This window comes from Malus domestica, chromosome 09 (genome assembly GCF_042453785.1).
Source record: "Malus domestica chromosome 09, GDT2T_hap1".
Lineage (NCBI taxonomy): Eukaryota > Viridiplantae > Streptophyta > Magnoliopsida > Rosales > Rosaceae > Malus > Malus domestica.
This window is the reverse complement of record NC_091669.1, coordinates 1,286,859-1,301,478: the sequence shown is the minus strand read 5'-3', so window position 1 is coordinate 1,301,478 and position 14,620 is coordinate 1,286,859. Positions and strand designations below refer to the sequence as shown.

The 14,620-nt window shown below is 40.0% G+C and overlaps 1 protein-coding gene and 1 pseudogene across 2 annotated transcripts; both read right to left on the bottom strand.

Annotated features, from left to right (window-relative positions):
* Nucleotides 1-394: 394 nt before the first annotated feature.
* On the bottom strand, nt 395-2,342 carry LOC108169354 (GDSL esterase/lipase At5g14450-like; annotated as a pseudogene).
* A 410-nt stretch (nt 2,343-2,752) lies between these two features.
* Nucleotides 2,753-12,635, bottom strand: LOC103429007 (GDSL esterase/lipase At5g14450-like). 2 transcript variants are annotated; one of them, XM_017330562.3, is made up of 7 exons: nt 12,526-12,635; nt 12,170-12,410; nt 11,860-12,069; nt 11,557-11,726; nt 11,176-11,449; nt 10,626-10,987; nt 2,753-2,903 (listed from the first exon to the last, which is right to left on the bottom strand). In XM_017330562.3, the coding sequence occupies exons 2-6, from the start codon at nt 12,408-12,410 to the stop codon at nt 10,728-10,730; spliced, it is 1,155 nt and encodes a 384-aa protein (XP_017186051.2). In that variant the 5' UTR covers nt 12,526-12,635; the 3' UTR covers nt 2,753-2,903; nt 10,626-10,727. The 2 variants fall into 2 exon arrangements, with proteins under 2 accessions (XP_017186051.2, XP_008365370.2); XM_008367148.4 differs by having other exon boundaries at nt 12,170-12,435; nt 12,526-12,540.
* Between the last annotated feature and the right edge of the window lie 1,985 nt (nt 12,636-14,620).

Genomic DNA, 14,620 nt, shown 5'->3' with positions numbered 1-14,620 from the left:
TACAAAACCTCACACCTAGTAGAATATGCACGTAATTAAGTCGGAGACAATATTGGTGGTATTGATTATTGACGCATAAGGAGGGAGAGAAGGTTCAATTATGTCCTATGTTATTCAAGTACAATACATTGAAAAAACACCTAGTTTTTTCTGTAACAAAGGACACATTTGGAAGTGCTTTTAAAAGAACTAAAAGCGCTTTTAAAGAAAAAAATTTGGCTTCCAAAAGCACTTGAAGTGCTTCCTACAAGAAGCATATGCAGGAAGCACTTCAAGTGTTTTTTTTTATTCACTTGCATTTTTACTAAGGATTGTTCCAAAAACATTTTCATCAAACACGTTTTGTCACTTTAAAAGTACTTTCAAACGAGCCCTAAGTTCTCTAATTCAAGAGTTTTGTATAATAAAATGTTTAATTCCTTGATTATACAATATTTATCTGCTTTTTTTCTGAGTTTACTATTTCTTAACTGCTTCTTTTCTTTTTATTTTTTCATGTTAACTACTAATTACGAGGCTATAGAAAGCATCACATATGTATACGAATTTACTCGGATCGACTCCTATGACATGAATCTGTGATTGGAACCGGCACGTCTGAGAAGGAACCGCCGACGATTTGATCAGCAATCCAACGGTTTGCAGCCTCAGTGTAGTGAACACCGTCCCAGCTAATATACAAGGAAGGATCTTCACATGAACCAGCATATATTTGAGTCCCATTACTTATGATGCCCTTATTACCACACCACACATGGTCGTCGTGTTCATGATATCCACAGCAGATGTTTGCCTTATCCAAAAATCCTGCATAAACATAACAAAAAACAGAAGCTGATGCTTTATCATACTATTAATCGAAGGAAATATGCGTAAATCGAACACTTTTGGTCGAGAAAGGGGCATTAGAACCATGGTTTATATACACATATTGTCTGTTTAGTGTTCCTGGCTCTATTTTTTATTAAAGTTTGTAGCAGACTGTGAGAGTGTTGAATCAGGATTTTACCGTGCTTCGTCGCATTGCCGATTAGTTCGTACTTTGCAGCGAAGACATCGACATACGTTATGGCAGAAAGGGGGAGCTCCTTCCTTAGCTGGATCACTTTCTGCTCCAGCTGCCTATTGAACTGTCTGGCATGTCATTTTGAAACTTGTCGCAACCCTGGCCGTCAACCAAGCCGGGGCTCGGATTATGGATGTTGTGTAACGTCACTGCCAAGCAACCAATCGGACCCGTGTTGTGTATCCAGAATGTCCTTGCCCCTTGTTCATACAAATTCTGTATTAACAGAAAGATGCAGTTATATTAGCCCCGTTTGATAACCATTTTGTTTTTTAACAATGACATTTGTTCGGTAATAAACTAGCATTATATACTTACTCGTACGGCGTTAGCTTGCTGGTTAATCATGTCTGTGATTTGTGCTTCAAACTGTTCACTGCTAAATTTTTTCCGAAAACCTGCAGCTAGATCATTTTGTCCTATATCGAAAGTGTAGAGCGCCTTTGTGAAGTCATCGACTATTGGGAATCTGTCGGATTGTTCCTCGGCTACAGATCATAACAACTAAGGTTACCATGCTTGCATCTCAAGTAACAACAAAAAAAACTTTAGAAAGGCTGCGAGATGAACATGATCTGTTTTTCGGGTAATATGTGGATTTGTCACCTTGGCTGGAAAGACGAGTGGTACGTGACTTGAACTGGGTATACTGAGCAATCTGGATGTCAAGATAAAAAGGGCTCACACCATTTTCAGACATGGACTCATTGTAACGCCGGATGGTTGCTCCGCCGCTAGCAAAATTGGCACCGCGCCTGAAATTGCTCTCTAGTGAGTCCAAATATGGACTCATGTACGGCAACCCCAAATGCTTTGCTGCATAATTAATTAGCACATCACATACATAATATAATTAACAAGAAGTAATTAATGTCACTAATGATTTTAGTATTCTTATAAATTTGGTAAATGGTAGGTATACAACTAGTCGTAAGATAAATTTACCAATAAAATCTATGATGAGACGGCCGTCACAACCCCTTCCGGCGGGTCTGTGGAAGAAAGTCTCACCACAAGGTGATGCCATGGGGTAAAATGCTGCCGAGTTAGCACCAGTGTCTGAATTTGAGTCACCAAAGTTGTAAATTGCCGGAAAATCACAACTAGTCGATGTGTATGTCACCCCTTCCACTCCCACGCTCAGTAAACACATTGCGAAAAAACCGACAGCGAGAAATCTAGCCATCTCCATTTTCACCACACCAAACAGACTGCAACTCAAATGCAGGACCAGGATACGTCCCTCATTTGTTCACGATAACTGACTTTTATTTGAACACGTTACTATTTCCTTAAATTACTTCCTGCATACAAGAATTTCCCATAATTGTGCCATAAGTTACGAAATTTACATTGGAAGCTACGTTTCAATCACATCCTGTTCTTAATGATCAAGGCATGTTGTTGGAATGAGCTCTATGTTTTCTGTATCCGTCTCTCTCCTCGCGTAACGTATTACTTGAAGAGACAGGCATACGCATAAAGGATGTATTACTTGAAGAGACAGGCATACACATAAAGGTTGTATTACTTGAAGAGACAGGCATACACATAAAGGATGTACACCGCCATCCCCCCCCCCCCAAAAAAAAAACCACAAACACCCAAATTCGTGGAAATTTTTGTGCAGCACATGAGACCATATCTATCTTTTTCTTTTTCTTTTCTTTCTGAAGAAACCTCCACAGTACGAAAGAGATTTTATTAAAATAATATAAAAAAAGTTACACCTAAGCAAAGAGTAGGGGCATAATATCCATCTTTTTCTTCTTAAATAAATAGTCATTATATTAATTTTTGCTTGTTAAAGTATTGAATTTTTGCCATCCGGATCCGGGTATTGACACGCCCCGATCCCGATGTCCTAGGGACAAAGGGATGGTCACGTGCTGGCCGACACCCGAAGGGTGACGAAAGCCATTTATTGAGTGCAAATGCTGACAACAAGGGATAGATAAGACTTATAAATATAAGAGAATAAAGAATATGTATTTAAGGAACGTGTTCAGAGCACACATCTAATCTAGAACATTAAAAGAATTAATATAAAAATTGAATGAACATAGAAATGGGTCCTACACCGAGAGGACTCGAAGATACCGATGCGGAAGTGCCTGGATGCCGGGATTGTATGCCTCGATCCTAAATCCTGAAGGGGGCGCAAAACAAACATGAGTGGACCAATTTGATATAAATATAACAAAACAGTTATCAACGTACTAACCCCCAAGTTTTATGAAAACACATATATAATGATAAACATAGGTTTTCCGAAACCTAGCATGATGTGCAGTATCTCAAATCATAACTTGTATATATAATAATCACTAGTGAATTGTCCGATAACCCCCAGGCCCCATGCCGGCTCCCCGTCTCTGAGCAGACAATCAGAGGAAAATACACTTCAGGCCCCATGCCGGCTCCCCGTCCCTGTGCTAAATAGCCAGAGGAAACACACTCCAGGCCCTATGCCAACACCAAACCGTCGCCCGGGACGGACCGGAATCTATCCCTACGTCCCGTATAGCGGAAATGACCACTAGGTAAGTACAAAACCATTGAACATACATATATTGAAAAACAACTTCATAGTATAAAGTCATTCATCATCTATACTATAAAGAGGTGTTCGAAACATGTTCTAAATATCATATCGTCATCCATCAGATATTCTATAAGAACACGGGTTATAGGAAAAATAGTAATAATTTAAAGTAGCCTCAATAAGCATGTTATCTCACAAAACGTTTCATAAAACGTAATCATCAAATCATGCTTTTCATGTATGCATTTCTACTATAAAACATGCATTTTAGAAGGGGTCCACTCACAGTACTTAGCCGCCGAAGAGCCACGCAAACTAACGAACAAGAAAACGTCACCAATAATTGCCCCTAAGCACATAAAGGGTCCAATTAATAAAACTCTATTTTAACAATTGAATTTGGGAAAACAGACGTCGGAAACGGATTCAGAACGTCGAATTACCCTAAGAAGGGTCCCGGACGAAAACCCGAAAAGTCAACCCTAAAGTCATCGTTAACCGGAGGTCAACGGTCAAATTAAGTCTAACGGTTTTAGGCTTGAAAATCGGATTAGGGTTTAGGTTAAATAGGATTAGGATATATTGGGTTTTGGGTTTTCTAAGGTTTTTGGGTTAAAAGGGTTTAGGGTAAAGAAATAGAGTTTGGGCCTAAGCCCAAACATATACACACCACAAACTCACACACACATGCACGACATGCACATGCATGCAAGGCATGCATATACACACACGCACACACTTAAACACACACACACACACACACACACACACCTAATACACACACACACACAAACCACAAAGGCCTTAAGGCCTCACAAGGGCAGGGCTTTAAGCCCCTTAAACCAAAACCGGCCCAAGGCCATTTTAAATAAGGCCCGAGCCCTTATTGGGTTTTAAAAGAACAAGAACAAAATTAAAAGAAAAGGGGCTGGGGTCTAATGGGCTTAAGGCCCGAGGGAAGGGAAAGGGAAAGGCCGGATGGGCCTGGTTTTGCCGAGAAGGAGAAGGCCGGAGATTCGGCCGGAAAACCATCCCACTTTAAACGGCCATAACTTTAACAATACTCAACGAAATCAAGCGAGATAAAAACGAAAGTTATAGCCCTTGAAGAGACGAAGAGAATGGTACCTCACACGACGTCTAACTCGCCGTGGTTTTGCCGGAAAACGCCTCGAAAGCCGTCGGACTCGCCGGAAACTGGGTAAGATTCAAATGAGTATAACTTCTTCAATACTCAACTAAATTGAGTGAAACCAAAAGGAAAGTTGTAGTACTCGACAAGACGAAGAGATTGATACCTTGCACGCCGGCCAACCCGCCGTGGTTTGGCCGGAAATGGCCTCGAAAGGCGTCGGTTTGTGTCGGAGCTCGAGTACTGGTTTTTGCTGTCCTCGCAGCAACTGAGAGAGAGAGAAAACGAACTGATGATGATGATGACGACGCCGTTGACGTCGGAGATGGTGGTGTGGTGATGGGTATGTGCTCATGGGAGGACGAGAAAGAGAGAGACGAGGGAGAGAGAGCTCGGGTGACTGAAGAGAGAACTGAGATAGGGAAGAGGGAGACCGGGAAACACACAATAAATAAAACAAGGTGGGCCCCACGGGCTCACCAATTAAGGCTTTAAAAACAATTTTTAAATATAAAAAGGGTTGAGGTGTTTCAATCTACCACCCTTATAAAAATTTCGTCCCCGAAATTTAAAATCATTTACTAAACTGAAGTACTCGAAAATAGTAAGAAGAATATATGTATAAAGAGAAATCAAGTCAGAGTCGGTGCATCAAAGAGAATATGCCACACCGTCGCGAGCGGGTTGCAAAATCCTCTATTATGCCTCAAAGCTCTTACTTTCATCCCCATCAGTGTAAAAGTAGAAATATACTTTATAAAAATATTAAGTCGAAAACACATAATAACTTAAGGTCAAAAGTAAGTACATAAAATACGATAACGTCAAAATAGAGATGTAATAACATATAGGTCGAAAACTCGTGCTGAACTTAAAATTGAAAACGGAAAACACTTTCCTCAAAACAATTGAAATGACAAAAACAAATAACTAAAGTAAAGGAAGTTAAAATACTTATACTAAAAACCAAAACTGAAAATGGAAATGGATCTCGCCCAAGAATTCGTAACTTCACGTACTCCGAGAAAAGATGTGTCTTTGGGTCGAATCCCAAGAATAGCTAATCTGTAACAATTGCCGTAGACGGATCTTCCTGCCCACTTGCTTAACGAACCCAACGAATAAGTTATCGATACAACAGTCGGCCGCCCGTGATATCGATCACACATTTGTTGTCTCGATAAGCAAGCACTAATTTCCTAAGGGTGCACAATTTCACACGCCGAAAATTCGATCTTCCAATTACAAGCTCGCACATCTCCTCTATCAACCAATGTTGCGTGTAGCAACTCTCGTACCATGCCGCAACAAGTGCCATACTCAAACCGAACAAAAATAAGAACTGTCGTCGTAAAACTTTATCCAGCACTAAGCATCCTATCCTCCTCAGTTCTTCCAAATGTGACCAACTACTCCAGTGTTTCACCAGTAAAGAACCCTTTTGAAAATTGTATCTTGGGATTCAAGAGAAGTGGCTACCATGTTAGTAGTAGACCCAAAAGCTTGAACCAAGCAAGCAGAAAACGAGAAGTCATCTTCCTCAACATGCAGTATCTCTTGGGAACTGTTGTAGTGCTCAATCCACCTCTCCATTTTTGCTTAGTTGCATATTTCTAGTCAACCAAGGTCAAAGTTGGTGGAAAGAAGAACGACTCGCAAATGGTCATCTTAACAACCAAAGAGAGCACACACCTTTCGAAGTAAGTGCAAAGATTATCCAATTCTCGCCTCGACCGTGATGTAGTGTCATCCCAGAATGCACCAAACAGATCTGCTAGAAGTGTTTCGACAACTGCGTACTCACGATAATAAAGTTCAAAAGTGAAGCAGTGGAAATATGCGTTGAGACGAACACATATCGTTGGAAAATAACCGATGTGATGCCCATGAATTCTAGTAAGATGGTGATACAATATGCTGACCTTCTGTACTAAAACCTTCAACCAACTCTTACTAAAAGACCGCTTAAACCTCATGCCCACGTGCTCTCGAACCGAAAGATCCTGGTGCGAGGTAGTGGAAAGCTACGCTGCGGTGCGTTGAGGCGAACACATCACATCATCGAAAAGATCTACCAGAGTACGATATGATGGTGATGAATTGCAACAAAATAATGAATGGTGACCATTCAATTAGAGTGAAGATAGTGATGCAATATGCTACTCATATGCACCACAATCTTTCACCGGTCTCTTACCAAAAGACGACTCAAACTTCACACCCACGAGGAACTCTTTCTGGTAAGTCTAGTAAGCTTGTCAAAATATTATACTCCCAACATTCCTGTCCAAAACGATAAGAATTGGGTGCACACTTCCGCCGAATCGATCGATCGTGAATTCCTCACTGATTGAGCGAGAAACCATGTCGAGAAGGCTAAAAGGAACACTCAAGAATTTGAGAGTCAAAATAGTCCATTAAAACTGGAGTACAAGATATCGAGATTTAAACCAGAAACTATGCTGAGTACAAGATATCATGATTTAAACCAGAAACCAAGCTGAGAACAAATTTTTTTTTTTTTTTTTTTTTTTTTTTTTTGTTCCGGCATGATTCCGTTTACATTGAGAAACAAACAAGCGAAGGAAAATGAAGATGCAGAAATAGAAGTCACTGTTTATGATTATTTAGCTAATCATCACCATAAGGTTGACGGGTTTCTTAGCCAAAAGGGAAACAGGTCTAAGCTCAAAGAATAGTTAACAACTGCTTATAAGATTTGACGAGGCCAAAGACATTTCGAAATTCACAATACTTTGTGAGATTTGTTTCAAAGTTCAAAAATTAAACATAGAACCTCTGAATCAACAGAATGACGATGAAGAAAGATACGAAGCAGCCCGCGTATGCATGCAGTGACACGATTGGCTACCTTAAAGTGATGCTTCTAACTAAACCAAAGCTCAATGAGTCCAGAGAAGTTTAGAGTAAAGCTCAATCTTCGTACAATGATGAATATGGTGGAATCTCAAGCCATTACACTGAAAATTACAAGGCTGAACAGTTAATGGACAAGAGCACTAGTCAATTGAGCTACAAGCAAGAGGCTAAGTTCACCTCTACCGAAAAGTACATGAACAAGGGCCATTTTACCACCGAGTACCAGACCCAGGTGAAATTCAAGAATCTGTTTATCCAAACAAGACTAGATCTTCATCATCCAAGTCCAACTACCACAACAACAAGAATCGTAACTCCATTTTGGGAAATTGATGGGAACAGCATCTGCTACCGAGGAGTTTCCCAAGAAAAGTGTAATCTCTAGACGAAGTCAACTCTCGAAGGCTTTGATGTGAAGTCAACGATCAAAGGTTCGTGAACTTGTCATCGTCATTGGAATAAGTAAGAAGGTAATCGTTAGAACAATCGCCGAGAATTGTTATAAAGATTCACCCAAATTTCTTCGGTGGTAATGAGTCCGAGAACATTGATTTGCTCCCACTAACTACCACCTACTAACCGTCGTCACCACTCACCCTTACTCGCTTACTTAGCACGCTCTGATACCAATCTGACACGCCCCGATCCCGATGTCCTAGGGACAAAGGGATGGTCACGTGCTGGCCGACACCCGAAGGGTGACGAAAGCCATTTATTGAGTGCAAATGCTGACAACAAGGGATAGATAAGACTTATAAATATAAGAGAATAAAGAATATGTATTTAAGGAACGTGTTCAGAGCACACATCTAATCTAGAACATTAAAAGAATTAATATAAAAATTGAATGAACATAGAAATGGGTCCTACACCGAGAGGACTCGAAGATACCGATGCGGAAGTGCCTGGATGCCGGGATTGTATGCCTCGATCCTAAATCCTGAAGGGGGCGCAAAACAAACATGAGTGGACCAATTTGATATAAATATAACAAAACAGTTATCAACGTACTAACCCCCAAGTTTTATGAAAACACATATATAATGATAAACATAGGTTTTCCGAAACCTAGCATGATGTGCAGTATCTCAAATCATAACTTGTATATATAATAATCACTAGTGAATTGTCCGATAACCCCCAGGCCCCATGCCGGCTCCCCGTCTCTGAGCAGACAATCAGAGGAAAATACACTTCAGGCCCCATGCCGGCTCCCCGTCCCTGTGCTAAATAGCCAGAGGAAACACACTCCAGGCCCTATGCCAACACCAAACCGTCGCCCGGGACGGACCGGAATCTATCCCTACGTCCCGTATAGCGGAAATGACCACTAGGTAAGTACAAAACCATTGAACATACATATATTGAAAAACAACTTCATAGTATAAAGTCATTCATCATCTATACTATAAAGAGGTGTTCGAAACATGTTCTAAATATCATATCGTCATCCATCAGATATTCTATAAGAACACGGGTTATAGGAAAAATAGTAATAATTTAAAGTAGCCTCAATAAGCATGTTATCTCACAAAACGTTTCATAAAACGTAATCATCAAATCATGCTTTTCATGTATGCATTTCTACTATAAAACATGCATTTTAGAAGGGGTCCACTCACAGTACTTAGCCGCCGAAGAGCCACGCAAACTAACGAACAAGAAAACGTCACCAATAATTGCCCCTAAGCACATAAAGGGTCCAATTAATAAAACTCTATTTTAACAATTGAATTTGGGAAAACAGACGTCGGAAACGGATTCAGAACGTCGAATTACCCTAAGAAGGGTCCCGGACGAAAACCCGAAAAGTCAACCCTAAAGTCATCGTTAACCGGAGGTCAACGGTCAAATTAAGTCTAACGGTTTTAGGCTTGAAAATCGGATTAGGGTTTAGGTTAAATAGGATTATGATATATTGGGTTTTGGGTTTTCTAAGGTTTTTGGGTTAAAAGGGTTTAGGGTAAAGAAATAGAGTTTGGGCCTAAGCCCAAACATATACACACCACAAACTCACACACACATGCACGACATGCACATGCATGCAAGGCATGCATATACACACACGCACACACTTAAACACACACACACACACACACACACACACCTAATACACACACACACACAAACCACAAAGGCCTTAAGGCCTCACAAGGGCAGGGCTTTAAGCCCCTTAAACCAAAACCGGCCCAAGGCCATTTTAAATAAGGCCCGAGCCCTTATTGGGTTTTAAAAGAACAAGAACAAAATTAAAAGAAAAGGGGCTGGGGTCTAATGGGCTTAAGGCCCGAGGGAAGGGAAAGGGAAAGGCCGGATGGGCCTGGTTTTGCCGAGAAGGAGAAGGCCGGAGATTCGGCCGGAAAACCATCCCACTTTAAACGGCCATAACTTTAACAATACTCAACGAAATCAAGCGAGATAAAAACGAAAGTTATAGCCCTTGAAGAGACGAAGAGAATGGTACCTCACACGACGTCTAACTCGCCGTGGTTTTGCCGGAAAACGCCTCGAAAGCCGTCGGACTCGCCGGAAACTGGGTAAGATTCAAATGAGTATAACTTCTTCAATACTCAACTAAATTGAGTGAAACCAAAAGGAAAGTTGTAGTACTCGACAAGACGAAGAGATTGATACCTTGCACGCCGGCCAACCCGCCGTGGTTTGGCCGGAAATGGCCTCGAAAGGCGTCGGTTTGTGTCGGAGCTCGAGTACTGGTTTTTGCTGTCCTCGCAGCAACTGAGAGAGAGAGAAAACGAACTGATGATGATGATGACGACGCCGTTGACGTCGGAGATGGTGGTGTGGTGATGGGTATGTGCTCATGGGAGGACGAGAAAGAGAGAGACGAGGGAGAGAGAGCTCGGGTGACTGAAGAGAGAACTGAGATAGGGAAGAGGGAGACCGGGAAACACACAATAAATAAAACAAGGTGGGCCCCACGGGCTCACCAATTAAGGCTTTAAAAACAATTTTTAAATATAAAAAGGGTTGAGGTGTTTCAGGTATAAACAGAAACAGTCGTCGTACCCAGTGCACAAGGGCTCCCGCTTTAAGCAGGGTCTGGGAGATAGAACAAAAAAATGAAGAATCACATATGGAACCAGCTACTCAGGTTGAGTTGTATGACATGAACTTTTGATCGAAACCGGCGGGTCTGTGAACGAACCGTGGACTATTCGATCTGCAATCCAACGGTTCGCAGCCTCGGTGTAGTGTACGCCATCCCAGCTGATATACAAGGAAGGATCCTTACATAAACCAGCATATACTTGAGTCCCATTAGTTAAGGTGCCCTTATTCCCACACCACACATGGTTGTTTTCGTCATGGTACCCACAGCAGATGCTTGCCTTATCCAAAAATCCTGCATGAATCAAGGGAAATGTGCATAAATCCAACACTTTTTCATAGAGAATAGAACTGGAGGGACAATAATGGGGCACTGGAACCATGGTTTATATATTGCGTATTGTCTGTTTAGCATCCCGGTTCTATATTTGATTAAACGTTTGTAGCGGACTTTATTTCATGCCAATAACCAATGAGATTTACCGTGCTTCTTTGCGTTGCTGAGCAGTTCATACTTTGCAGCGAAGATATCGACATATGTTATGGCAGAAAGGGGGAGCTCCTTCCTTAGCTGAATCACTTTCTGCTCCAGCTGCCTATTGAACTTCCTAGCCATGTCGTTCTGAAACTTGTCACAACCTTGGCTGTCAATGAAGCCGGGGCTCGGATTATGGAGGTAGCTTAAGGTCACTCCCAAGCAACCAATCGGACCCGTGTTGTGTATCCAGAATGTCCTTGCCCCTTGTTCATACAAATTCTGTACAACAGGAAGATGCGGTTATTTAAGGCCCGTTTAATAACCATTTTGTTTTTTTAACAATGTCACTTATTTGTTAATGACCCGCCCTCTATATATATACTTACTCGTACGGCGTTAGCATGCTGGTTAATCATGTCTGTGATTTCTGCTTCAAATTGTTCACTGCTGAACTTTGTCCGAAAACCAGCAGCTAGATCATTCTGTCCTGTATCGAAAGTGTAGAGCGCCTTTGAGAAGTCATCGATTATTGGGAATCTGTCGGATTGTTTCTTGGCTGCAGATCATAACAACTGAGATCAATCAATGAAATGAGCTTCTCATACTTGCATCTCAAGAAAATAACAAAAAAACTTTCGAAGGGCAATGTGAACAGATCTGTTTTTTGGGTAGTTTGTGGCATTAGTCACCTTGTTTGGAAAGAGTTGTGGTACGTGACTTGAACTGCTGATACTGAGCAATCTGGATTTCAAGATAAAAAGGGCTCACACCATTTTCAAACATGGCCTCCTTGTAAGGCCGGATGGTAGATCCGCCGCTAGCGAAATTGGCACCGTGCCTGAAATTGCTCTCAAGTGAGTCCAAATATGGACTCAAGTATGGCAACTCCAAATGCTTTGCTGCATAATTAGCACATCACAGATATTGGTGTAAAATTTGGTAAGGTAATTAAGCAACTAATCTCGCAATAAATTCACAGTTGCAGTCCATAAGAATTACCAATAAAATCTATGATGAGACGGCCGTCACAACCCCTTCCGGCGGGTCTGTGGAAGAAAGTTTCACCACAGGGTGATACCATGGGGTAAAATGAAGCTGAGTTACCACCAGTATCTGAGTTGGAGTCTCCAAAGTTGTAAATTGCCGGAAAATCACAACGCGACGATGTGTCTATCACCCCTTCCCCTCCCACACTCAGTAAACACATAGCGAAACAACCGGCAACGACGAATCTAGCCATCTGCATTTCCACTACACGAAACATACTGCAACTCAAACGCAAGAGCAGGATAAACTATATATATATGTGTGTGTGTATAATATATTAAATAGAGGACTAAGAGGAAGAGTGTTACTTTGTACTTTGTGTCAAAATCGATCTGATTTTTACGATGTGTGTTAAAAACGTGTGTTTTCGAATCCTAACTTATAAATATATGCACACACAAGAGAGAAAGGACTGAGGGAGGTCCAAATCCTATACTATATGGGGGCGTTTGTTTACCTTCACTAAGTGAGACTGGACTGGAATGGACTAGCTGTTAGTCCAATACCGTGTTTGTTCCATGCTGGGACTAACATTAATGAGACTAAAGGGGACTAGCATGGACAAAACCCTTCACTAAGAGATCTTAGCGAGACCCCCCAATAACCATGGGACTAGCTAAGACTATCATCTCTCGTCCTCGTCATGCTCAACAACCACTCCCGATAGACTCCTCGTCATCTCCGATCACCTAGATCATAATAAAATATAAATAATTTATATATTAAATAATATAATATTAGAATTTGTTATTATTCAGCTTTTTAGTCCAACACTGCACCAAACGCTTCACTAAGTTAGTCCAGCTTAGTCTAGTCTAAGCCAGTCCAGCTTAGTCCTTGAAGCTAGTCCAGTCCGAGATAGTCCGGTGCAACAAACGCTCCCTATATATATATATATGGAGGAAGAGTGTTTCTTTATACTGTGTACAAAGAGGTGATGAGAAAAACAAACAGGCATCTTTTGATTTGTTTTAATTTATACCCTACTATGTCAGTGTTACTGTCATGCAGCCTAACCACATGTTCTTGTACTTCATTCATGTGCTCTTTCTGCAGACAAGGTCCCATTAATCCTGCCATAAGTTACGAATTATGCATCGGAAGACAGGTTTCAATCACATTTTGTTCTTAATGATCATGGCATGCCTTCGAATGATGAGAGATTTCCACGTAATGAGATTATATATCTTTATGTATCTGTTTCTCTCTTTACATAATACATTTTAGGAGAACGACAAACAGAAAAAGAATATACAACACGTTGCATGTTGATTTTAGGCTTTAGGCCACCCGAATTCGTGGAAACTTTGTTGAAGTCATTAGACCATTCCCATCATTTTCTTCATAAACAAAGAGTCATGATTAATATTTTGCTTGTTAAAGTATTGACAATTATGAATAAAAACAGTCATAATTCAACTGTGAAAGCATGTCACGTCACACAACATTATTGCAAAAATATACAATTCCATAAACTGCTTTATTATCAACCCAGTATTAAATTTTGAAAAAGGGTTTAAATTTTTTATGAAAATTATTAAAGAGGAATGAAAAAGGTGAAAAACCATTGAATTTTGTAAAGTACTCGTAGAACTTGTTCATCAGAACTTTAGGAGTATCACACACACAAAAAGGACTTTTAAAATTTAACTGTGAAGATTCGTATTTTGAAAAGTATATATTTAATGTATTTATATTTTGAAAGATTTTCATAAATTATTATATATCAATTTTCTTTTCATAGATGATTATATATTAATTTTCTTATATAAATATTGTAAATATATTCACATGCATGGGAGCCTCCATATCTTAACTACATATTAATGAAATTTTATTTATCAATCAAAAAATGGTAAAAAGACATGTTTGTAAATAAAATAAGGGACAATAAAGTAATTTTGTACAAACTAGATTTTAAAGTGTTTTTTAAAAGCATCACCTGCATGTGATCTTATCAAATCTCTAATTAAAAAATAAAAATAAAAACAAAAATAAAAAAATTGTCTAAACACACAAAGTGTGTAGGTATATACTAGTATGTATTACAAAAACCATGATATCGTGAGTTTTACTCTATTTACAAATATCTCTTTGTTTTCAAGTAGGGGTGCGCTATTCACACACTCATTTTTACTTCTTATACACCCCTTATTAATTTTTGTCCTTTGATCTTCTTCAATTTATCCGATCTAACGGTCGAAAACTGAAAAAGTTGTATGAGAAGTAAAAAAGTTGTGTGTATGTCACACGCCTTTAAGTAAGCATGGTTATTTTGAAAATTTCTTTTAGAGTTATTATATATTTGATCAGTGAATTACTTGGAATTGTTCATGGAGCACGAGAACTTTAGTGTTGCATTATTCTAAGGTATCAATGTAAACTACACACGGGTACATTAGA